The 26,156-nt window shown below is 41.1% G+C and overlaps 3 protein-coding genes across 4 annotated transcripts in view; 1 reads left to right on the top strand and 2 right to left on the bottom strand.

The window, feature by feature from the left end:
* The first annotated feature begins 2,763 nt into the window (after positions 1-2,763).
* Positions 2,764-4,944, top strand: LOC115197463 (uncharacterized). The gene is made up of 3 exons (XM_029759016.1): positions 2,764-2,893; positions 3,262-3,349; positions 3,572-4,944. The coding sequence occupies exon 3, from the start codon at positions 3,572-3,574 to the stop codon at positions 4,754-4,756; it is 1,185 nt and encodes a 394-aa protein (XP_029614876.1). The 5' UTR covers positions 2,764-2,893; positions 3,262-3,349; the 3' UTR covers positions 4,757-4,944.
* A 51-nt stretch (positions 4,945-4,995) lies between these two features.
* pyurf (PIGY upstream open reading frame) lies at positions 4,996-6,032 on the bottom strand. Its single transcript, XM_029759017.1, has 2 exons — positions 5,767-6,032; positions 4,996-5,588 (listed from the first exon to the last, which is right to left on the bottom strand). The coding sequence occupies exon 2, from the start codon at positions 5,382-5,384 to the stop codon at positions 5,172-5,174; it is 213 nt and encodes a 70-aa protein (XP_029614877.1). The 5' UTR covers positions 5,385-5,588; positions 5,767-6,032; the 3' UTR covers positions 4,996-5,171.
* Positions 6,033-18,633: 12,601 nt separating this feature from the next.
* Positions 18,634-26,156, bottom strand: part of LOC115197462 (polypeptide N-acetylgalactosaminyltransferase 18) — a 102,456-nt gene continuing 94,933 nt past the window's right edge. For both annotated transcript variants that reach the window (XM_029759014.1, XM_029759015.1), the window contains one exon: positions 18,634-19,697. In XM_029759014.1, the coding sequence (XP_029614874.1) occupies positions 19,548-19,697 (150 nt within the window). In that variant the 3' untranslated portion in view covers positions 18,634-19,547. The remainder of the gene's footprint in view (positions 19,698-26,156) is intronic.

The raw sequence follows: 26,156 nt of genomic DNA, 5'->3' as shown, positions 1-26,156 counted from the left end.
ACAAAGTTGTAATGGCCTCAATGTCAGAAAATGAATGCTGTTGACTAAAATAATACATGCCATTTAGCAGACACTTTTATCCAAACAGGACCTCATAGTGTCAGCCGCCCACGCTAGCGTAAAACTGGAGCCTTCGCTGCCTATTACCTAATCTACACACTCCAATAAACACTTCAACAACTACATTAGTTTCAGATATAAATACTTTCCTTCCATGTTATATTGCGGGGATGTTCCTACGTGTGACCATTGTGACCAGCTGGTAGAAAGTCACAGCGTAGGCTAAAGTATTGTCAGTGTTCTAATTTGGTTTACCATATAGGTGGCTAGTGTCCTATCACAGAAATGGGAAAGCAGGATATTTGGCAAAAGTTTAAGAATTTCTGCTCCACTGAACTTGAAAAAGATCTCTTGCATCTTCTTTTAAACAAAAATGTCACGCAAACTAAAGAACCTTAAATGTCTGCTGTACTTTGTTGTATTATAATATAAAATGTATTTTAAATGTATGGTTTAATAAAACATTAGTAGATTTATGATGCAAAACAAAATATTGTAATTCAAGTATATGTTATTGCACCTGATCTGAGACTGTAAAAACTGGTTGAATCAATGTTGTTTCCACGTCATTTCAACAACAATAAATCAATGTGATGATGTTGAATCAACGTGGAAAACTGATTGGATTTTTTAAAACCTAAATCCAATGACATAGTGAAATGTTTTGTTGATTTCACTTTGAATTCAAGTTAGTTGACAAATGTACATCAAATGTACCTTGAAATGACGTCTGTGCCCAATGGGTGGTGACTCATAAAGGACTGAATGGGTGTAAAAAGGTTACTTCTGTACTCACCACCCTGAAGAACACTGTGAAGGAAAACTGGAAAATCTGTTGATTGCCTATACAGTAAACACTGACCATGTACATTTTTTGGTGATTTAGGATTTTGATGTTGTATTCACTTATTCTGAAATTGGAATTGAGATCTATATTAATCTTTGGACAAAGAATATTATCTTTACCTTCATACCATGTCAACATCTTGCAAGGTCCAATTGAGATTGCTGATGGTAGTCCTAACAGTCCCAAACACATTTATAGACAGACCAGGGGCGAAAATCTGATATCAACTTTGGAGGGGACAATTACATTACATTTTCTCAAGAGCAATTCCTGAGGGGGACACCAAAAGTAGTGCTGTAACACATAGCCTACGTTTAATATGGTAAATGTATATTGAGGAACCAAAGAAATAAGGTGTTTGCCGTACTCCTAACTACCGGTACCCAAAACTACACAACTAATCACAACAGCAATACCATTGCCTTTAACAAATCTTAGTTCAGTCACCAGTTTAAGTTGAGAGTGGGGGTATCCATGGCATTTTCCAATTATGTTCCTATTTTACAAGTAAAAAAAATGGAGAACCTTTCATAATGTTGCCAAACAAAGACTCAACAAACTTACCCGAGACTCCCTGTCTCTGCCAGTCTGTCCCTGAATATCTGTCCCCAACTCTGCTGTCTGTGTGCCATCTGTTGCCTGCTCTGCCTAATGACATCATTGTGAAACATTTCCATTAGAATTTCATTTCTTTCTTATGAACATTTTATCAACTAGTCTTTGAGATATTAGGCTACTAGGGTTCTTACTTTGCGTTTTGGTGTACTGAAAAATACTCTGATGTCCGTCTTTTTTCTGCCATTTTTCTACCTGGCTGGCTACACACACACAGTATGTAGGTTATTTACAGTAGGAGATGGGCTTCTATCATCTTATCTTCTATCATTCTATATGGGCTTCGATCTAAAAGGTAGCTAGCAAATGTGAAACGGATTGCAGTGACAAGAGTTGACAGCTGTATGAGTTCACCATTTACACAACATATGCTGCAACCTTTTGTAATTTTAATTGTTTGTTTCATATTGGCTGGCTTCTAACAATGGCTGAATTTGCAAAGCTAGCGAGCACCAATTCAGTGGTGTTTGCTATAATCTTTGCTACCCGGGTTAAATAAAGGTGAAATAAAATATATAAATAAAAGTTCCCTTGCGACAATTTAGCTTTTGCAACGAGACCATTAAATATATTTAAAACAATGGTAGAAGAGAGTGTAGTTCTGTTCAGTTTATCGCTAACCTTATCACAGGGACTTTGAAGCACTAACTTACATGCATGCTGATCTTGGAATAAATTGACGATAGCAAAGATTCCATCTTTGACGACGCCACATAAATGGAATAGGTACTAGCTAGCTTAATAGTTAATATTTGCGCGCTAGCTCTGCATATTCAGCTAGTGTGTGTGCGCGATTGACTGGATTAACCTCACGTCAGTTACGTGCATCTACGTTACCTCGCAAGCTAAGGAACTGGCAGTGGATCAAACCATTGTGAGGCAAAGGGTGGGGGGGGTCGCAATCTTTTGAAACTTAAAAACGAGCTATTAAGTGTCTATAAATCAGCACAATTGCTTTAATTGCGTATTATTAATATTATTTAAATTACATAGTTATGTTTCAGTGATATATTGGGGGGGACAAATCATATTTTTCCCAGGATGGGGGGGTCGTGTCCCCCCCGTTCCCCCCGGGATTTCCGCCCCTGAGACAGACCCCCTTAAAATTAAACAGTTTGACACTTTACATTAGGCAATATTATTTTTGCATCTTAATATCCTTATTTAGGTTAATTACCTGGTAGACCAACATTATTTGTAGATGCAGGTGAGTGGTAGCAAGATTCGCATACAGTAGGTGTGTCACGAGATCAGCCAGTAGCCTTGTCAAATGAAAGGGCATGCGCGCTAGAAAGATGCGCTCTCTCTGAAGTTGAAGAGGTGGGTGGCGGGAATCTGTCAAGTGTCAGGGCCGGAGAATGACTTGAGAAGGTAATTCATCGCTATATGATTAATATCGTTTCTTAAAACTTTATTTGGTACCAATGTAGATTTTTTAAATGTTATTTTAGTGTTCCACATCTGACATAATTCCAGAGTATTTGGTGTATGCTAACCTTTTTTTGTTGCGGTCTGTAGGCTAAGGACCAAGGCCTGTAGTTAGCTCAATTTAATGTCGTTGACATTTATATTTCTTACTTTGTATTGGAAGACCACCGCCTGCAATCGCCGATATTTACTAAATTTAGCCTAGTCAGGCTACTGTAACAAGTTCCATCATTAATACAAAATGTTACATGTCGAGATGATGTGCAATGTATCAAGATGTACGGCATGAGGCTCTTCTGTGTTTAATACAGGTGTTGGGTTACATGGTTTCAAGAGAGGATACAAGTAACGTTAACAGTTCCCCAACATTGGAGGAACAGAAGGCGTCTTGAATATCTGGTAAGACAATCAATTACAGTATTGCTATAGTCCGAGAGAATTCTCATTTGATAAACAGCCTTAAAGCATATTTAAAAAATCCATTGTGAGGGGCAGCCCCTAGACTGCATACGTGTAAATTAGGCCTATGTAATGTAAATTATTTCATATTTCTATTTTGATGTCAAGAGGCCCGATTATGAATAATTATATATAATAATTTCCACACATTCTCTTTTCTAGATGGAGATGGCTGAAAGAGCAGAGACGGAGTACACAGAATCTGACACATTTTGGGATTCACCCAAGAGAGGAAAAAAAAATAAAAAATCAAAGAAAGACAAATGTCTAAAAAAGGACAAAACCCACAGGACAGAGTTGAAAGAGGCTGGTATTGAAGAGAAAAAGAAAACCAAAAAGGCCAAAGGTAATAGGATGAAGAAAAAGAAGGGAAAAGTAGCCCTGGGATTACAAGATAGCTATTTTCTTTTTAAGGGAAACAGTGCACCAAACTCTCCAATAAAGCCAATTAAGTCTAGGGGAAAGTCCACTGTAAAATGTGCTGTAAAACATTACATTCAGAAACAGGAACCTGTGCCTGTGGTTAGTGACTCAGTGAAGGTACCCAAGAAGAAGGCCCAGAGAAAAAAGAAAGTTGCATTTGATTTATTCCCTGATTACATACGAGCAAAACACCCAGAAGTAGTCAAGTGTTGCACCTCAACAACCAAAGACACTTTTCCCTGGGAAAGCCCCAAGAGTGACAATGAGATCAACTTTTCTGGGACTTATCAGTGGGGAGAGGGGCAAGAAAATGGGACAGAGTATGGAAAGGGACAAACCAACTCTCAAAGTACTGCTGAAGATGCCAACAGTGAGGACCTGTTCATAACTCAGAAGAGATTCAGAGTACTAACATCTTCAGATCACTCCAGCAGTGGAGGCACTGGTGAAGCCAACACCACAAAATTGGCCAGGCATACCAAGTCACTCATAGAGCCAAAAGAGGAGCCACTGCTCTGGAAGTCAACATCTGAGACAGCCACTCAAACAGAGAACTTCTTTACCTCAGAGATCTCCACATTCCTCAGGTTTCACCAGTCATGTGGAGCTGCCGAGTGCTCAGAGCAGCCTACTGACCTGAGTTTCCCTAACAGGATGAGGGCAGAGATGGGGATACATCCCCCATCATCTCAAAGAAAGGCCAATGAAGAAGAAACCAGCCCCCCACTTGGCCAGAAGTCAGACACAACGTCAAGTGAGGAGAATGACCCATTCTGGCGGTGCAAGAGTCAAGTTAAGGCAGTTCAGATGAGACTGAATGAATCTTTTTTCTTTAAGATGAAGGGCGAGGGACAGTCCCCAAGACCACAATCTCCCTTGATGAAACTTACACAGGCCTGTGGTGGGAAGAAAACAAAAAAGTAACAAGTGAAGTTCAAACCCGAACTTCCCCTCAAGTACTAAAGGTTAAAAAAAAAAAAAAATGTTTATTAGTGATAGTCATTCACAAGGATACATTTGCTTTGTGGTGTTCTTTGTCCCAGGTTTCCAAAATAGGTTCATTTTATAGGTTTATATGTTTTTCAAGTTGAATTAAAAACACATTCAATAAATGTTTTTATTAATGCACATTTTATGGAAGAAATTGCATGTCACTCATCACATAAAGTTTCTTAATTTATTGTAATTTTCTTCTTACATAATCATTTAGTGGATCATTAGCTGTGGTAACAATAGCAGCTTCATGTGCAACGCCCTCACCACAGTACACATCACTAATTGAAAACCTTTATTATTAGTGACATCATTCAACTGAAACACTATTCATGTAAAGCGTACACTAATTGTGTCTGAATAGCTTGATTCCAATCCACTTCCATAGATGGAAAAACACATAGACTGGGATGGTGACTGGTAACAGAAGACTGTAGAAACACACACTGCTAGTGCTTGTACATCCCTGAGGGAAATTATCATCCACAGTCGCAGAATAGAAAAGTCCAAATAGGGAGACTATAGGAACCAGTACTGTGAGGGTAGAGAGAGATAACATTTTGACTTCTAGCTAACAACTAATTTAAACACTGTTCAGGGTCAAGATCTTCTTGAGTCTTTACTGTTTGTGTTTTATGCCTGCTGTGCTGGTTTCACTGGTGTTTCAGGTTCTTTTTTAATCAATCTTGCATATTGGGAACCAAATATTGGGTATGCGATGCCAAGCTCCTCGTTGATGAGTTCATTGGTATTTACCTCGTACCTGCGTGATAAGACGAAAGTACAACAATTAGGCTAGCTAGCTAAATGTTAGCTGATGCTACCTATACAGCTGAGACAAAAAGTGGTGTTTCTGTCTCAGCTATGCCATAGCAAAACAAGATCGTCGTTGGATTAGGTAAACTAGTATAAATCTGGTAATGTATAATAAAATGACTCACCTCAATTGCTTTTTGGATAGTGGCCAAAAAACAAATTCGAGCAACTGTCAAATGCCTTACAGATACAGGCAGAGGTCCTACGCCCCGTAAAACAATCACATATTTGACAAACCTTTGAATACTCCGAGTTTCATTAACTCATCTTCTTAAAAATTCTGAAACATAACCGAAGTAGCCAGCAGATGTGCCTTTTAGGGTGTTGTTGTATCCACAATGAACAACAGCTCTAGCTAAGCAGGAAGAACACACGAAATTGTACTGGTGCATCACAAATGCAGTCCCCAGTACCTGATTAACTAGTTCCGTCCTCTAGAAATTCAACTGCACATTTGAGATTTTCAACAGCAAATAGTGAAAATATTAAAAAGCACTTAAAAAAATCAGAGCCGGTGTTAAATTGTCAGCTATATGAATATTACAGACGACTGATACAGGCTAATATAAAACATGAGTGTGCAGATTTGACAAGTATTTTACATGCCTGACCACGAGATGGTAGCACACACTCACACAGGTATTTTACTCAAATATAATGGCCGTGTTCGAGAGGATCAAAACCGTAATGTGTCATTGGTAATCGCCTGCACTGTCGGCGGCAATGTCATTCAAGCCCAAAGTGTGTGGTTATTTACATCAGCGTTGCCATGTCCTCAGTTTTCCGAAAATTGGTCTACTTTGAAAACAATGTCGCGGGTGAAAATGTATTGTAACGACCCTGGGTTTATAAGCGCGGAAACCGACTCTGCCGCATGAGCATGCTTTTGCGGCACAGTCGATAGCGCACTGGACTTCGGGTAAGAAGGTCGAGGGTTCGAGGCCTGCTCCCTGGTTTTTGTCCAACTTTTAAATTGCACCGCGGCCGCCATGGCATTTCTCTTTCAATTTGTATTTGTGTACTATTACCTGCTGTTGACTATCAGAAAGTGAATCAGGCTGTTGCTGTGTGAGAGAGTGATTAGTGGGGAGGGAGGGGGAGTACTGAGCGGAAGGGTGTGTGTGTTGACAGCTGAGTGATAGAGAGCAGAGCAGCGATGCTGTCCTCTCACTCACTAAGCTCCCTGTTGCCTGCAGCGCTCTCTCAACACACACACCTCCGGCCCTCCCCACCACTTGCTCGTTCACTCAGTAACAGCCTGCCCACTGCCTGATAGTCAGCAGCAGCAGGTAACGGTGAAATTAATCGATTTTCTTTTCTCAGAGAAATGTCATGGCGGCTTGGTCCAATTTAGAAGTAGCCCAAAAACCCGCAATCCGCGACCAATACATATTCAACCACGACATCGTTTTCAAAGTAGCCATTTTTCCCCGGACAACTGGGGGCATGGCAATTGATGTGAGATAAACAAACTGACAGCACGAGATGGCTACATACTTCTCCCTCATGTGCCAACTCCTCTTCTTGCTATTTTTTAAGCCTTGTGGCCGGGTTTTGAGTGGTCATTGTGGTAGATTTTTTTTTCAGGCAAGCCTGATTTACATTTTAGTCATTAGCAGACGCTCTTATCCAGAGTGACTTACAGTTAGGGCATTTATCCCATGATATATCCTTACACATGATATGGAAATGAGTCAAGTAGAGATGATGTTTTATGCACATAAAGTCATTACAGCCTTTATTGTTCAAATGCAGCTTTAATGAAAGTCACATAGGCCTACAGAAAAAGTAAAGGCCAAATATTACATTGAGATGGTTAAAAAACTTGGAAGAAGAAAGTGATGTATTATGGTAGAGTTGCGGATATTGCTCTGAGAGTTTTTAGTGTAAGGCATCCAAGTGTTTTAGGTTCTGTGAGCGCACTGCTAACATAATAGAATGCCTCCAGGCTCTAAACTGCAGCAGTGTAATTAGATTGAAGCCTGTGAGTATCCAGTTCACCGTTACCATCATTACAGACCCTGAGGACAAGCTTCCGCTTCAAGCAGGAACACATAACTTGATGAGGCTGAGGCTCCTCTCTGATTACATTCCATAAAGAAATATCAAACTTCGCTACCCAGTGGAGTCTGATATCCTATTTCTGATTTATACCGTAGACTACAGTTCACTGTGTGCAGATACTGAAGAAAATAATCCATCTCTCAGAACGATTTGATATCTATCACAAACTTCAAGGTAAAGTCTCTTTAAAAGCATGTTCACAAAAAAACAACAGATAGTGCAATTGTTTTTTACAATAAAGTTCACTTTGCCTCTCACTTCTATCTTTCTAACTGACATTCTTTAATCCAGGCACGTTTCTCCTGCCCAGGCTTTGCTGATGCCTGCCAGCTCTTACAATGCCAGGATAGGTGTTTTACGTATCAGCTAACCATATCATATGCTATGGCAATCTGTCAATGACACAGTCGATGATGTGACATGCAACCATTGGTTGATGGATGGAACATCTGGGCAGAGAAACGCAAACATTGTCTCTTCATGTGACCCTTAAAGCTCATTAGTGATATGATTCATTCAGCTGTACTGAGAAGTACATGCCTCAAAGGGTAGAGGAGGAAATTATAAATATACAGTACCAGTCAAAAGTTTGGACACACCCAGCTTCATGAGGAATGCTTTTCCAACAGTCTTGAAGAAGTTCCCACATATGCTGAGCACTTGTTGGCTGCATCTCAATTGGGTGATTGTTGGGGGATTGTAGAGGCCAGGTCATTAGATGCAGCACTCCATCACTCTCCTTCTTGGTCAAATAGCCCTTATACAGCCTGCAGCCTTTCTATTAACAGGTGTGCCTTGTTAAAAGTCAATTTGTGAAATTCGAGCAAGGGTTGCCTTTCAGAGAGACATCAGAGATTGTAACATTCTCTGTTTCACGGAAACATGGCTCTCTTGGGATATGTTGTCGGAATCGGTTCAGCCACCAGGCTTCTCCATGCATCGCGCCAACAGAGCTAAACACTTCTCTGAAAAGAGAAAGGGTGGGGGTCTATGCTTCATGATTATCGACTCATGGTGAAATCATAACAACATACAGGAACTCAAGTTCTTCTGCTCACTCGACCTAGAATTCCTTATAATCAAATGCTGGCCATTTTACCTACCAAGAGAATTCTCGTCAGTTATAGTCACAGCTGTGTACATTCCCCCTCAAGCAGACTCCAAGACGGCCATCAAGGAACTTCACTGGACTATATGCAAAGTGGAAACCATATATCCTGAGGCTGCATTTATTGTAGCTGGGGACTTTAACAAAGCAGATTTCCTACCGCGTTATAGACAGAAACTCAAACAGGATGTACCAGTGACGAGAACCATTCAACGCTGGTTTAACCAATCGGAAGCCATGCTTCAAGGTTGTTTTGATCACGCAGACTGGAATATGTTCCGGTCAGCCTCAGAGAACAACATCGACCTATACGCTGACTCGATGAGTGCGTTCATAAAGAAGTGCATTAGAGATGTTGTACCCACTGTGACTATTAAAACCTACACTAACCAGAAACTGTGGATGGATGGCGGCATTTGCGCAAAACTGAAAGCGCGATCCACCGCATTTAACTATGGAAAGAGGTCTGGGAATATGACTGAATATAAACAGTGTAGTTATTCCCTCTGCAAGGCAATCAAACAAGCGAAACGCCAGTACAGGGACAAGGTGGAGTCACCATTCAACGAGACGTATGTGGCAGGGTCTACAGGAAATCACAGACTACAAAAAGATAACCAGCCACGTCATGGACACCGACGTGACGCTTCCAGACAAACTAAACACCTTCTTTGCCCGCTTTGAGGATAATAGAGTGGTACTGTTGCAGCCCGCTAACAAGGACTGTGCCCCCACCCTCTCTTTCTCTGTGGCTGATGAGAGTAAAACATTTAAACGTGTTAACCCTCGCAAGGCTGCTGGCCCAGACGACATCCCTAGCCGCATCCTCAGAGCATGCGCAGACCAGCTGGCTGCTGTGTTTATGGACATATTCAATTGCTCCCTATCCCAGTCTGTTGTCCCCACATGCTTCAAGATGGCTATCATTGCTCCTGTACCCAAGAAGGCAAAGATAACTGAACTAAATGACTACCGCCCCGTAGCACTCACTTCTGTCATCATGAAGTGCTTTGAGAGACTAGTCAAGGATCATATCACCTCCACCTTACCAGTCAGCTTAGATCCACTTCAATTTGCATACCGCCCCAACAGGTCCACAGACGACGCAATCGTCATCACACTGCACACTGCCCTATCCCATCTGGACAAAAGGAATACCTATGTAAGAATGCTGTTCAGCATTCAACACCATAGTACCCTCGAAGCTCATCATCGAGCTGGAGGTCCTCTGTCTCAACCTTTCCTTGTGCAATTGGGTCCTGGACTTTCTGATGGCACCCCCAGGAGGGGAAGGTAGGAAACAACATCTCCACTTCGCTGACCCTCAACACTGGCGCCCCACAAGGGTGCGTGCTCAGCCCTCTCCTGTACTCCCTGTTCACCCATGACTGCGTGGCCATGCTCGCCTCCAACTCAATCATCAAGTTTGCAGACGACACAACAGTAGTGGGCTTGATTACCAACAACAATGAGACAGGCTACAGGGATGAAGTGAGGGCACTCAGAGTGCGGTGTCAGAGAAAAACAAACTCTCACTCAACGTCAACAAAACAAAGGAGATGACCGTGGAATTCAGAAAACAGAAGAGGGAGCAGCCCCCCATCCACATCGAAGGGACAGCAGTGGAGAAGGTGGAACGTTTTAAGTTCCTCAGCATACACATCACAGACAAACTGAAATGGTCCACCCACACAGACAGTGTGGTGAAGAAGGCGCAACAGCACCTCTTCAACCTCAGGAGGCTGAAGAAATTTGGCTTGTCACCCAAAACCCTGACAAACTTTTACAGATCCACAATCTAGAGCATCCTGTCGGGCTGTATCACAGCCTGGTACAGCAACTGGTCCGCCCATAACCATATGGCTCTCCAGAGGGTGGTGAGGTCTGCGCAACGCATCACTGGGGGAAATCTACCTGCCCTTCATGACACCTACAGCACCCGATGTCACAGGAAGGCCAAAAAGATCATCAAGGACATCAACCACCCGAACCACTGCCTGTTCACACTGCTACCATCCAGAAGGCGAGGTCAGTACAGGTGCATCAAAGCTGGGACTGAGAGACTGAAAAACAGTTTTTATCTCAAGACCATTAGACTGCTAAACAGCAATCACTAACTCGGAGAGGCTGCTGCCAACATTGAGACCCAATCACTGGCCACTTTAATAAATAGATCACTAGTCACTTTATACAATGTCACTCTAAATAATGCCACTTTAATAATGTTTACATATCTTACATTACTCATATCACAAGTATATACTGTATTTTCCACCATCTATTGCACCTTGACTATGCCGCTCGGCCATCGCTCATCCATATACTTACATGTACATATTCTCATTCGCCACTTTAAATTTGTGTGTATTAGGTAGTTGTTGGGGTATTGTTAGATTACTTGTTAGATATTACGGCGCTATCGGAACTAGAAGCACAAGCATTTCGCTACACTCGCATTAACATCTGCTAACCATGTGTATGTGACAAATAACATTTGATTTGATTTGAGCCAATCAGTTGCGTTGTGACAAGGTAGGGCTGGTATACAGAAGATAGCCCTATTTGTTAAAAGACCAAGTCCATATTATGGCAAGAACAGCTCAACAAGAAGGTCATTCAATCTGGAAAATGTACAGTTGCAAAAACCATCAAGCACTATGATGAAACTGTCTCTCATGAGGACCGCCACAACAAAGGAAGACCCAGAGTTACCTCTGCTGCAGAGGATAAGTTCATTAGAGATACCAGCCTCAGAAATTGCAGCCCAAATAAATGCTTCACATAGTTTAAGTAACAGACACATCTCAACATCATCTGTTGCAGAGGAGACTACCTGAATCAGGCCTTCATGGTCGAATTGCTGAAAAGAAACATCTACTAAAGGACATCAATAATAAGAAGAGACTTGCTTGGGCCAAGAAACAGAAGCAATGGACATTAGACCGGTGGAAATCTGTCCTTTGGTCTGATGAGTCCAAATGTGAGATTTTTGGTTCCAACCGCCGTGTGTTTGTGAGACGCAGAGTAGGTGAATGGATGATCTTCATATGTGTGGTTCCCACCATGAAGCTTGGAGGAGGAGGTGTGATGGTTTAGGGGTGCTTTGCTGGTGACACTGTCTGTGATTTATTTAGAATTCAAGGCACACTTAACCAGCATGTCTACCACAGCATTCTGTAGCGATACACCATCCCATCTGGTTTTCAACAGGACAATGACCCAACACGTCTCCAGGCTGTATAAGGGCTATTTGAACATGAACAAGAAGGAGAGTGATGGAGTGCTGCATCAGATGACCTGGCCTCTACAATCACCTGACCTCAACCCAAATGAGATGGTTTGGGATGAGTTGGACCGCAGGAAAAACAGCCAACAAGTGCTCAGCATATGAGGGAACTCCTTTAAGATTGTTGGAAAACTATTCCTCATGAAGCTGGTTGAGAGAATGCCAAGAGTGTGCAAAGCTGTCATCAATGCAAAGAATTTTTGAAGAATCTCAAATAAAGAATATGATTTGTTTAACACTTTTTTGGTTACTTCATGATTCCATATGTGTTACTTCATAGTTTTGATGTCTTCACTATTATTCTAGAATGTAGAAAATAGTAAAAATAAAGAAAAACCCTTGAATGAGTAGGTGTTCTAAAACTTTTTACCGGTAGTGTTTACCAAATTGTTTTACATAAAAAAACAGCTTTTAGAAGACAGAATGAGACACTTCCAAAGCGATATCGTCATTGTGATAATTAAAAAATCGAAGATTAGCTCTTTATGACCTTTCACAGCTCCTGAGCATGACCAAGAGTAAATGGGATTAGGAGGTTCACTTTCTTAGCTTTGAATTAAATGTAGGGGCTCTCATTTAGACAGCATTACAGCCTCATTATTGTTTGAAACGCTTGAGAACAGCTCATCACCTCTCAGACAGATTTAGTTCCCAGGTACAATGTTGCCACAATTGTGATTCCTTGCATAGGGTTGAGATTATTAAAACAGGAGTCTTTCTCTGCAAGCAGGGTTTTCATTTCCAATTCCACATTATTTAAGTATTGCCAACCCAGCACACTTTGTGTCTGATAATCAGCTCCCTATGGGCCTCTTCTCTCCCCAACACCTGAGCTTCCCCATCAATGAGACATTAAAATGAGAACTGCAGCAGTGCCTTAATACCCCTGATATACGACCATGCCCAGAAGTAACAAAGCTTACCCTGAAATTAAATCTCATGGTTAGTCAGCAGCAAAACGCACCAAGGCGTGAGAGGGCCCACATTCTGCATCATTACTGTTCCTTCAATTGCCCATGTAAATCACTGGGCTGTATTTAGCAGTGACTGTGTTGTGTTTATTCATTTTGAGTGTTAATTGGATGAGCTGTAATGCAGCAATGTTAATGGGAGGAGATGCTATGGTTATAGACACTTGTTTGACCTTTCTTGTCTTTGATCAGCCCAGTGGTGATTTTAGTATGTAAATCTTGGTGGGGCAAACACATATTTTTTTTGGGGGGGGGGGGGGGGGGGGGGATGCATGCCACCAAAGCCACTACATAATACAACACTAAACAATACATTAATTGCACAATAACAGTGATAAACGGTGCCCACAAACTGTTAGGGCCTACATAAATCTGTCCCAACAGCAGAGTTCCAACAGCAGTCCTAACACCTTACCACTGCTACACCTGGCTATCAACGGAGCCTTGTCTGGCAGCAAAACAGTTAATTCTAGGCAGTTAACCCACTGTTCCCTGGGCGCCGAATATGCGGAAGACACATTTCAGTTGAAGGCATTCAGTTGTACAACTGACTAGGTATCTTCCCTTTCTCAGAGTGTACACCAAGTCAGAAATTATTACATTTCTCTAAAACAGGTTATAGACTACATGTGCACCATGAAGTCAGAACAGTTGGTGAATTTAAGAGGGGAAAATAGACCAAATATTAGGTTGAGGCAAATGTGCTACTAACAGCTTACTACACAACATACACTTAGTATTACTTTCTTAGCTACAGTATACATATCTCCCTGGCATATTACATCATTTATGCAGCAGCATACAAGACATTGTTTGACTCACCTTGTTTTCTGTGCTCACTTGAAAAGGAAGGTGGCGTGGCAGTCCTTCGTGGGAAAATTTTGTCATCCAACTTTGTCATCAAAGTCTGCCATTCTCTGGATTTATGGTGCTTTCAAGACAACTGGGAACTCATAAAAAAACAAGGTTGAATCATGATGACGTCAGTGATATTCAGGTCGTAGCTCTAGAAAGAGGCCTGAGTTCTCGACTTAGTTGAATGACCGTTCAAAACGTATTTTCCCAGTCGGAACTTGTTTTTTCCCCGAGTTCTCAGTTGTCTTGAACTCACTGAAGTCAGATTTCCCAGTTCCGAGTCAACAGTTGTTTTGAGCAGGGCACAAATCATGCTGGACTGACAGCATGGCCAATGTTGAATATTTATCATTTTAAGCTTGGAAAAGAGACACTTAAACCCAGACTTGGGACCACACAGCCACTCCACTGAATAACAGGCTAGTGATTGCTTTGCAATGCTTGCAGTTAGCCACTGATTCTTTCCAAACCACTCGTTGAATTTGCGATTTCCAACTTGTGTAATGTTTATGTTCAACGGCCGATGAGCACCGATACGTTTTATCCATAATTTCTCTTCATATGACAAGGATTAAAAAGGATTTGCCAGTAGATTGTCGACTTGATTCAAGATGATGACTGCTAGCTAAGATTTTGAAAGTATGATGTTGACATGATCAGTCCAATCAAAGCTACTGTTTATATAACATGATTTGATGTCATTGTATCTGAGGCCAATGACCTTGAGCCTTCTTGGATGGGCACTTCTAATGTAACTCTGTGGCAGCACCCAAGGGGCTTGCATTTTCGAGCTCTACCCATAGATTTGGCGGTGACTTAGTGTCCCCATAAGTAACAGAACACAGCCAATCACAGCGCAACTAGAGAACATTACCAACCTCTACGCTCCGTATTTTCCACTGGTTACCCCACCACAGAAACCACTGAGCTAGACTGAAACACCTGCATTCTGGAGCTTCCTTACTCAAGAAAGCAAAAAAGAGACCATGTTTTTATGCGGCTTTATTAACTCGATGAATTTCTATATATTTTTTTACATTGTTTCCAAACTGATATGTGACACGTATTAATGCCAAAATAACGTGCAAAACAGGCAACTTAAAACATTTGATTTTAGATTTTTTTTGCTAAAAAACGTGGGGTTCAAAACACCTGCCCTGAATGATGGGTCGCCACTGGATCAGCCATTTAGAGGCTTCAGTCCATAAAAAACGGATTGTGAAAACTTATATTTGACTTTGTTTGCCTGTATGTATTGTACTGAAGGATCTGCCATTGAATTATCATCTGGCTGTGTGGTAACTGGTAACATTGTGACCCATGTGCTGAAGTCTTAGTCTACGGACCTTGAGTGATGCAGAGAATAAAGGTCAGGAGTACAGGGTTACGTCCTCAGCTGGTAAAGTGGACTATAGCCTACTGAGGCACCGACCCAGAGCAGCTAGATTAGTCTGCCCTCAGATAGATTTCTCATCCGAATATGTTTTTATGCATTATGGCTTTAATGTCCGGAAATCCTCTTACATGACTTAAAAGGCATATAATTTCCACCTCTCTCCAGGGTCAGCAAGGAGGGAGGGGTTCCTTTTCACCCTACATTCTTGTTGCTGACAGGTCCTCAGCCACAGCTCTAAAGTCAGTAGGGTAAAGTGAGTCAGTGAGAGGAATTATAGTTGGGGTCGATATGGGGAGAATAATGTTTGTGCAATGAATTATTTAGCAGTGGGAAATAGATGTATTTATATACATTAATGAATTCCTTTATTTCAGGGGTCAAGTGAATTGTACTAATTCAATCTGTCCTCGGCTCCTCTCCCCTCTGTTAACTTCATTCAGAGGCTTACCTGGATCAGTGAAATACAAGAGTTACTGTAGTTTCAAAGAACATGTTTTATGGATGGTTTGCAGTGGCTCAGTAAGTGTAGTGATGTGCAACCCATCTTAAAAGGGACCAAGGAGATGGAGTGTGGTTTCCAAGCTTATAAAATCTTAAATGTTGCAGTCATAGTAACAGGAACATGTAGAACCCAAAATGGTTTCTGTTAGGGGCCAAGTGCAGGGTGTGTGAAGTGAAATAATCTAATAGACTACATCATGTGAGGTCTTCATAGTCAAGGACTCTTGTTCCCTTTAAGTCTTTTAATCGTCACTAGTAAATAAATAGTTATTGTTCATCAATTACCATGGTACATTAACACTGTAAAATGGGCCATGCTCAAAGGGTCTGACCTGTGTAACAGTCAGATCGCCAGTGATGTTCAGACTAAGGAGTAAGGATTACATTCAATAGTCACTGTCAAGGATAAGGGGTCTTGTGAGTACAGTGATAGTTGTTCAATTGTCGAAAGTCTTATACTTAATACTACTAGTTGTTATAGTTGGAAATACCTTTCTAAACTGAAAAAAACAACTTCTCTCCCATTCCAAACATTCAACTTGTGCCAGCTTTTGGAGCTTCAAGTAGTAATGAGCTGTCACTTTCCAAGGTGTCCTCCCACCGTTTACACCCTCACAAATTATGTTACTCAGCTCCATCTTCTGTGACAGCTGCATATTTTGCCAGGGCAATTCAAACTCATCTTCATTACTTCAGCAATAACTGAAATTCAAAAAACGCTCCGTGCTGTTAGTGCATCTCTATGAGTGACGTGAGTGGTTTGACAAGACTGAAATAAAATATTACTTTTTGGATGTTTACATTCCATTAACCCTTTACACTCATGGAAATTGGCCTATATGGATAGGAAAAATGGAAATGTTTCTTACAGAAGAAATATGAAAAGCATATGCATAACCATGCCAGCAATAGAAAAGGAATAGTTAGATTATGGAAAAAATTATTAGACCAAAGGTGTGGCCACAACAGTTCACCTGACAAGACTGAATCCAAACATTACACTGTTGATTTTATGTGAATTTTACATTTACTGTACTTTTCACCACATTTGTTGAAAATGAAATCTGAAAATACTCTGGATACATTCACTAACATAAGAATATTTCTGGAAAATATGGGGTAGGTGCAACATAAGACCAACAAAAATTGCAAGGGTTTGTGTGAGATGACTAACTAGTGTCTCCAAATGGCCAGGCATACACCTCTCCAAAGTGTGCACAGTTCCTAAGTAATTTCAATGCACTTATATGACTCAAAGAAGAGTCAACTATATGGTGCTTTTTTTGTAGCTTTCCTGGCTGTGCCATTGAGGAACTAGAGCAAGCACACTTGTTGTTTTGGTTGGAAAAACAACCTTGCATCCACCCCATCACACAATTACTGTTTATGCAATCCAAAAACGGTCCATTATAAATGCAATTGGGGTCAGGTGGGCATCATTTGAAAGATTGTTTTATTGCAAACATGACTAGCTAAGTTATAAAATACAATATTAGTGTTAGGCTTTCACAATGCAATTCAGCAAAACCGATCATAATTTTGGTGCGCATAGAAAGGTATCATGAGGGCATTTTACTGTACTTGTGCATATGACATTAAAACTTGAAACATTCAGGTGCGTATGCCACGGTGAATTCTCCTTACAATAGACAAGACTCATTCTGTTCAGAACAACGCAGGGTGACGCATTGTCATCTTGTAACTGTACATCAAATATACTGATCATAAACACGGTATATGACATGAGTTTTATGCTATGGAAATGTGAAGTCCACATTTGGGCTCATGGGTGTTTGGATGACATCAAAGCGGTATTTATTATAATCCTCAACGTCTCATCCCACTGGGCAGACTGTCACGTCCTGGCCAGTATAAGGTTAATTGTTTTGTAGTTTGGTCAGGACGTGGCAGAGGGTATTTGTTTTATGTGGTTCAGGGTGGTGTGTTTTGTTAAAAGGGTGTTTGATTTAGTAGTTCCGGGTTTTGGTTTATGTTTAGGTATTTCTATGTGGAGTCTAGTGAGTGTATGTCTATGTTTGGTTAATTGGGGTTGGGACTCTCTATCTGCCTTTGATTGAGAGTCCCATATAGTAGGGTGTGTTTGTGTTTGGTATTTGTGGGTGATTGTTCTGTGTTTAGCCTTGTGCCTTACCAGACTGTTTTTGTTGATCGTTCGGTTCTTTGTTATTTTTGTATGTTCATTTTGAGAGTAATTAAAAATCAAGATGAGCATACACGTACCTGTTGCGTTTTGGTCCTCCTTCACCGACGACAACCGTGACACAGACGTCAATTCAACGTTGGTTCAATGTAATTTTATTGAAACATTGATTAAACCAGTGTGTTCCCAGGGATTTTTCAAAATACATAAAGTCCTCTTATTTTACAGCATTTCCCGCACTCAAACAAAAAACGTGCAAAAGTTGCCCCATTAGCTCAAGTTCAGAACGGCTGTCAGTCAAAACCCATACAGTGCTGTGAAGTATGAGTGTAAAGGGCTGTGCTGTCCCATAGAAACACAGATGTTTTCAGAAATTCCGGGGGTGTAAGTGGATGCTGTGCTTCCTACACTGCTTCAACAATTAGTGTAAATTGCCTATGTGACAGATACAAGCATGAACATGATCGGAGTGATGCGTTTTGAGTGCCATCACGTGCATCTTTCATGACCTTTAACTCAATTTCTAGAAGCTAATGAGGACTGACATGTTAAATCGAAAACATCTCTCCTGCACTCCTCTTCAGGAACCAAGTCATAATTTAAGAAGATATTTCTCTGTAGGACACGCAAGCAGTGTAGTGAAACGGGAGTTAGTTCTACAAAGTACTTTTAATTAGCAACATATGAAAACCAACATGAAAGCATTCATTTCCCACGTGAAATATGCAGGACATTAAGTAAATGAAATTAGTGTCCTTATATTGGTAATAACAGAGATAACATAATATGAGGACATTTGTTTTATCATACAGAGGATATTATTACTGGACGTTTCAATCATGCTCCATTATTACCTAGCTGCTGCTGTAAACAAGTCCTGTATTTCTCAGGATATGGGGAAAATAATGATTGCATTCCTTGCAAAAGCCTACATTTTTACGAGTTGTGAAAAATAATTATTGTATCAAACAGACTATTAAGGTGTCTTCACAAAAACAAAACTGAGATGGACCATCTTGATCGACTTTCACAAGAGCATAAGGAATGACTCAGGATGGAAAATCAGCCACAGAATATATTTTTTTCTCATCAGCATTTTTACTGAAGGTTTTAATAAATATCCAGCATATACACTTATAAAAAAAGTGTGTATATTCGCTCAAAATATATTGCCGACAGTTCCTCGAACTCAACCACTTGATCTTATAATAAAATCTGTCTACAAACAAACCTGAGACACAAAAGAAACCAGAATAAGAAAGGTTTTTCAAACACATGCTACACAGTAGCAGAAATTACAATGTATATTAGAGCCAATGCCAGCCTAAATTCAGCATAACAAAAGACAATCTGACACTTAAATCCCACATACTGTATGAATCCAGAAACTGTTTAATATTGATGAAATTATTATGTCGGAGTCTAAGAGATTGCATACTTATAATTCAATTCTTGCCTTCCTCAATAAATATATATGTTTAAGAAGCAAAGCTTCTATGTCTGTCAGTCACAGGTCCAGTGTTCACCATGGGCAACTCTTTCCCCTGCAGGACTCAGGATCCCCTCATTGGCGAGTGTAGGTTGACAGTAGGTTAGTGATTGTCCATTTCTGACCAGAGCACTTCTGTATGGCCAGCTGGTAGCCAAATTCAGTTTCACTGCTCTCGACTAGCTCCAGGCAATGCTTGGACTTCCTGTTCTCTATGGAGCCTCCCTATAGGACACAGAGCATATTACAATGTTGAGTCATGCAGTCATTTCACTGTGCTGAAATGCATTGTGTCCATCGGGGAGCTCCGACTTCCACTGTAATGGCAGGCCATTGAGGCCATTTAAAATCCATAGAATAGTTAGTTGTACATCTGTAATCACATATCAGTAAAATTAATGCAGATGATGGATCTTCTAATAATGTCAATTTATAGACAGGTTGGTTGTTTAGCAACAAAACTGACTTGTGCGCAACTCTGGGGCAAAACAGACAGGGTTGCCTTGGACTTAACATGTAAACTATAATTAGTCTCCAATGTTTATTGAAAACAAATACATTTGCACATTGAGCACTTGTCTCTCAAATACATTGTTACAGTTGTTTGGTTAGCTAGCTGACTGGTCCATCCACATACTGACTGGTCCATCGACGACAGTGAAGACGGACCAGTACATCACTGGAAGCGTACTCCCACCCACCCAGGACATCTCCTCGAAACGGTGCCTGAGGAAGGACCCCAGCCAAGAGCTGTTCACTCCCTTAAAAGTCGGACAGACGGTATCGGCGCCTGATACCAACAGGCTCTATCTACAAGCCATCAGACTGCTGAACACTTGAACTGGACTGCCCACCTACTCTGTTTCGCCACACCTTAGCACTCACGCACACACCCATACAGACCCCCACAGAAATACACGTCACAAATGCTGCTATGATTGCTAAATACTGCCCAATTTAAAAAGGGTAGGAAGAATGAGTTTTTACTCTCCAAAGTAACAACACGCTTTGGTCAAAGACTTAGTAACTTATTCATGATCTAGTTAACTACAAAGTTATACATTTATTTTATTAAAGCTGGCTAACGTTAGCCACACCCAGGGGTGAAAGTAGATTTAATTTCTTCCCGGTACGGGACCTGTGTGTGCTGTGGCAGACCAGGGGATTTGGTCAAGATGTTTACACAATTGTATTAGCTCGGTTTCAAGGGTGTTTATTAAATCACAAACAAAGAGAGAAGAATGGGACTCCTCCAGGAGACCTCCTCCGGGATACCGTCTTCTGGAGTCTTGCTGTATCCTGTGGGGAACAAAACCGAGCTCCCTCCGTTATTTCTGGAACTGAGCACGACTATACGGGAGTAACCTCTCTACCCCCAGTCCCCAACCCCATGTGCTGCCCTTCTGGCAGCTTTATGGGACCACAATCAGTCCGAATTAGTCCTAGCCAGAGAGCCCGTCGAGACCTGGCATGTCCAGCAGAGGGAGACATCACGGCGTGATGTAGACTGTCGATAACCAGGCCTCGACGGGTCTCCCCCTGGTGGGTAACTTGCTGTATGCCACGGTCTGAGAAGTGCCCCAGTCCTCTGCTGGGTTTTCCCCTTTCAAACTCATCATTTATGAACATTTTAACCTCGCTAGGGTAGGTGGGACGAAATCGTCCCAACTACGTAACAGCCAGTGGAATCCTGTGGCGCGTTATTCAAATACCTTAGAAATGCTATTACTTCCATTTCTCAAACATATGACTATTTTACACCATTTTAAAGACAAGACTCTCGTTAATCTAACCACACTGTCCGATTTCAAAAAAGCTTTACAACGAAAGCGAAACAGATTATGTCAGCAGAGTACCCAGCCAGAAATAATCAGACACCCATTTTTCAAGCTAGCATATAATGTCACAAAAACCCAGAAGACAGCCAAATGCAGCACTAACCTTTGATGATCTTCATCAGATGACACACCTAGGACATTATGTTATACAATACATGCATGTTTTGTTCAATCAAGTTCATATTTATATCAAAAACCAGCTTTTTACATTAGCATGTGACTAGCATGTGACTACCATTCCCACCGAACACTTCCGGTGAATTTACTAAATTACTCACGATAAACGTTCACAAAAAACATAACAATTATTTTAAGAATTATAGACACAGAACTCCTATATGCACTCGCTATGTCCGATTTTAAAATAGCTTTTCGGTGAAAGCACATTTTGCAATATTCTGAGTAGATAGCCCGGCCATCATGGCTAGCTATTTTGACAAGTTTGGCACTCAGATTTACTATAAGAAAAATTGGATTACCTGTGCTGTTCTTCGTCAGAATGCACTCCCAGGACTTCTACTTCAACAACAAATGTTGGTTTGGTTCCAAATAATCCATAGTTATATCCAAATAGCTGCGTTTGTTCTTGCGTTCAAGACACTATCCGAAGGGTGATGCATCGGCGCGTATCGTGACAAAAAAATTCAAAATATTCCATTACCGTACTTCGAAGCATGTCAAACGCTGTTTAAAATCAATTTTTATGCGATTTTTCTCGTAAAATAGTGATAATATTCCGACCGGGCGACGTTGTTTTCGTTCAAAGACTGAAAATGTAAAATGGACTCTTCACGTGCATGCGCGCACCCGTTTCATTGTTCTCAGATCGACCACTATCCAAATGCACTACTGTTTTTCAGCCAGGGACTGCAGAGTCATCATTCAACGTTCTGGCGCCTCCTGAGAGCCTATGGGAGCCTTAGAAAATGTCACGTTACAGCAGAGATCCTCTGTTTTCGATAAAGAGGCTATAGAAGGCCAAGAAATGGTCAGAGAGGGCACTTCCTGTTTAGAATCTTCTCAGGTTTTGGCCTGCCATATGAGTTCTGTTATACTCACAGACACCATTCAAACAGTTTTAGAAACTTTGGGGTGTTTTCTATCCAAATCAAACAATTATATGCATATTCTAGTTTCTAGGCAGGAGTAATAACCAGATTAAATCGGGTACGTTTTTTATCCGGCCGTGAAAATACTGCCCCCTATCCTAAACAGGTTAAGTGTTCCCTTTATTTTTTTGAGCAGTGTAATATAAAAGCACTCAAACCCAGGGTGTCTCTGTTGGGTCCTGCTGTTCCTTTGCCTCGAACAAACCATCCTGATCTCGAGAGCTTACATTCTGTTTCACTAGCTGTTCCTCACTCTTTTACATTACTGTAACAAAGTTAGACTCTGCAGGTGACAGTGGATGTGGAGGACAATTTGTCTAAAGTCAATTTTGGCTTCATTGTTTCCGCAGGGAAACTGAAGACCTATTATCCTGCCTGTTTGGCCCTGTCCGGGGGTATCATCGGATGGGGCCACAGTGTCTCCTGACCCCTCCTGTCTCAGCCTCCAGTATTTATGCTGCAGTATTTTGTGTCGGGGGGCTAGGGTCAGTCTGTTATATCTGGAGTATTTCTCCTGTCTTATCCAGTGTCCTGTGTGAATTTAAGTATGCTCTCTCTAATTCTCTCTTTCTTTCTCTCTCTCGGAGGACCTGAGCCCTAGGAACATGCCTCACGACTACCTGGCCTGATGACTCCTTGCTGTCCCCAGTCCACCTGGCCGTGCTGCTGCTCCAGTTTCAACTGTTCTGCCTGCGGCTATGGAACCCTGACCTGTTCACCGGACGTGCTACCTGTCCCAGACCTGCTGTTTTCAACACTCTAGAGACAGCCGGAGCGGTAGAGATACTCTGAATGATCGGCTATGAAAAGCCAACTGACATTTACTCCTGAGGTGCTGACCTGTTGCACCCTCGACAACCACTGATTATTATTATTTGACCCTGCTGGTCATCTATGAACATTTGAACATCTTGGCCATGTTCTGTTATAATCTCCACCCGGCACAGCCAGAAGAGGACTGGCCACCCCTCATAGCCTTCCTCTCTAGGTTTCTTCCTAGGTTCTGGCCTTTCTAGGGAGTTTTTCCTAGCCTCCGTCCTTCTACACCTGTATTGCTTGCTGTTTGGGGTTTTAGGCTGGGTTTCTGTACAGCACTTTGAGAAATCAGTAAGAAGGGCTTTATAAATAAATTTGAAATTTGATATTATTCGCTAGGGCGCTATTATTCCTGACGTCGTTTGCCTCTGATGTTTAAGCTTGATCTGCCCAGCTGGTTATCCACTCGTGTCCCACCGCCACCAGCTCATACATAAAACATCCTCCATTTAGGCTGCAAAGGCGTTGGTTTTCTCCTTAACCATATTTAATGCTGTGCTTAATGTCCGGAAGTACCATTAGCCACCCTAGCATGGTGGTGGAAAATAAAATGTTAAGACACTACTTATATTTTACATTTTTTGGGGGGGGGGCGGCACACCAATAAATCTAGTTAAGGAGAAAACATACTTCTATAAAGGAAATACTTTGTAGAAGCACCTTAGGAGTGATTACCTGGGGTAGGATATAGTAATTTTTCTACCCCCCCCCCCAAAAAAAATATAGATGTACTACTGTAAAGTGGTTGTTCAACTGGATATCATAAGGTGAATGCACCAATGCTAAATGACGTAAATGTAAATGTACAGTCTTTCTGGGTAAGTCTCAATGAGCTTTCCACACCTGGATTGTGTAACATTTGACCATTATCCTTTAAAAAATCTTCAAGCTTTGTCAAATTGGTTGACAACCATTTTCAGATCTTGCCATAGATTATCAAGTAGATTTAAATCAAAACTGTAACTCGGCCACTCAGGAACATTCACCATCTTCTTGGTAAGCAACTCCAGTGTAGATTTGGCCTTGAGTTTTAGGTTATTGTCTTGCTGAAAGGTGAATTCATCTCCAAGTGTCTGGTGGAAAGCAGACTGAACCAGGTTTTCCTCTGAGTTTGCCTCTGCTTAGCTCCATTCCTTTTCTATCCTGAAAAACTCTCCAGTCCTTAACGATTACAAGCATAACAATAACATGATGCAGCCACCACTATGCTTGAAAATATAGAGAATGGTACTCAGTAATGTGTTGCATTGGATTTGCCCCAAACATAACACTTTATGTTCAGGACAAAAAGTTAATTTCTTTGCCAATTTTTTTGCAGTATTACTTTAGTGCCTTGTTGCAAACAGGATGCATGTTTTTGAATATTTTTATTCTCTACAGCAGTGATCACCAACCAGCCAATCAATACATAAATACTTCCTGCAGGACCTGTTATACATCTGGGGGGTTTGAAACTAGAAGTCAGCGAGTTCCATTTTCTCATGTCTGATAATGGTTGTGAGTGACCTTCCTTCATAGAGAAAGATACACAAAAAGGAAAACTATGCTGACATCAGCTAGTCATGCGATCTTGTACTGGAACATAGAGGAATTCAACATGAATTAGCACGTTTGTATAAATAGGTTATAAGAAAAAAGTTTTGCAAGTTTTTCTTCTAATGATGATAACGTCTGTTTACGGAAGGACAGAGCAATTAAATGTCTTGTCAAACAAGTTTCTCTTCACTTATGTGTCCTGACAAGTCATTGTCCCTTCAAAATAGAAGTTCACCCTTTTAACTTAATAGATAATAGATTAATATAATTCATTCATATATTAATAGCTATGAATTCATCTACTAACGCCTGGATAACGTGATATTTTTCGATTTCTACTTTAGATTTAAGATTTAAAGCTAGTCAAAACAATTATCATGTTTACTGACTTATTAGTGAACTGCTGTTACTGTAAATTGTTATCTAATTTATATCCTAGCTACCTATTTAACGATTGGTAATCTGAGCATTGTAGACTATATCATTTCTGAAGAGGTGTCATTTCAGAATGAGGGGAGATGCAGCACTGCTGGTACTTCATATGACTGATATGTGGTTGTCCCACCAAGCCATCTTAAGATGAAGGCACTAACTTTAAGTTGCTCTGGATAAGAGAGTGCTAAATGACTGAAATGTCAAACGTAATGTCAGTGGAGGGCATGGGCTCAGGAAAGGTCAGTGCCGAAAAAGTATTTGCCCTCTTTCAGTTATTTTTCGAGTATGATAGCTAAGGAAATTGTCTCCGGAATACATCTTCAAACTAAAGGCGACCATGGCATCCGACAGGAGACGCGTCCAACCATGAATGATGTATATGGGTAAGATAGTCTAGCTAGCTACACTTTTAGATATGACATGTTTCCAATTTTGACAGCAAGAGCCATTTGCTTGGCTAGCTATAGCCTAATGTTAGCTAGCTAACATTGAATCTGACCGGTTAGCCAAGCTACCTGCATATTCATGCAGGGTAGTAACGTCATGAGTTGTGATTAGGTTCATTGTTTACCTAGCTAGCTAATGTTAGCTGGCTGGCTCGCTAGCTATGGAAAATATTTGTAGATATTTGCACTGATTTAGGGGCTAGGCCTACGGTAAATTGCATTGTGTCTGCCATGTGGCTGTTGAACAAGTTGAGACCAAATTACTTGATGTTACCTTATATCGTAAACTGTCATGGTCAAAACATATAGGTTCAATGGTTGTATAAATGGGGAGAGGTCTGTCCATAATTAAGAGATGCTTTGCTTTTTGACACCACATTCCTGCAAGCTCTAGTTTTGTATTATCTTGATTACTGTCCAACCATGTGGTCAAGCGCTGCAAAGAAAGGCCTAGTTAAGCTGCAGCTGGTCCAGAACCAGGCGGCACATCTTGCTCTTCATTGT

This window comes from Salmo trutta, chromosome 7 (genome assembly GCF_901001165.1).
Source record: "Salmo trutta chromosome 7, fSalTru1.1, whole genome shotgun sequence".
NCBI lineage: Eukaryota > Metazoa > Chordata > Actinopteri > Salmoniformes > Salmonidae > Salmo > Salmo trutta.
The sequence above is the reverse complement of the archived record's forward strand: the minus strand, read 5'-3'. Positions and strand labels throughout refer to the sequence as shown.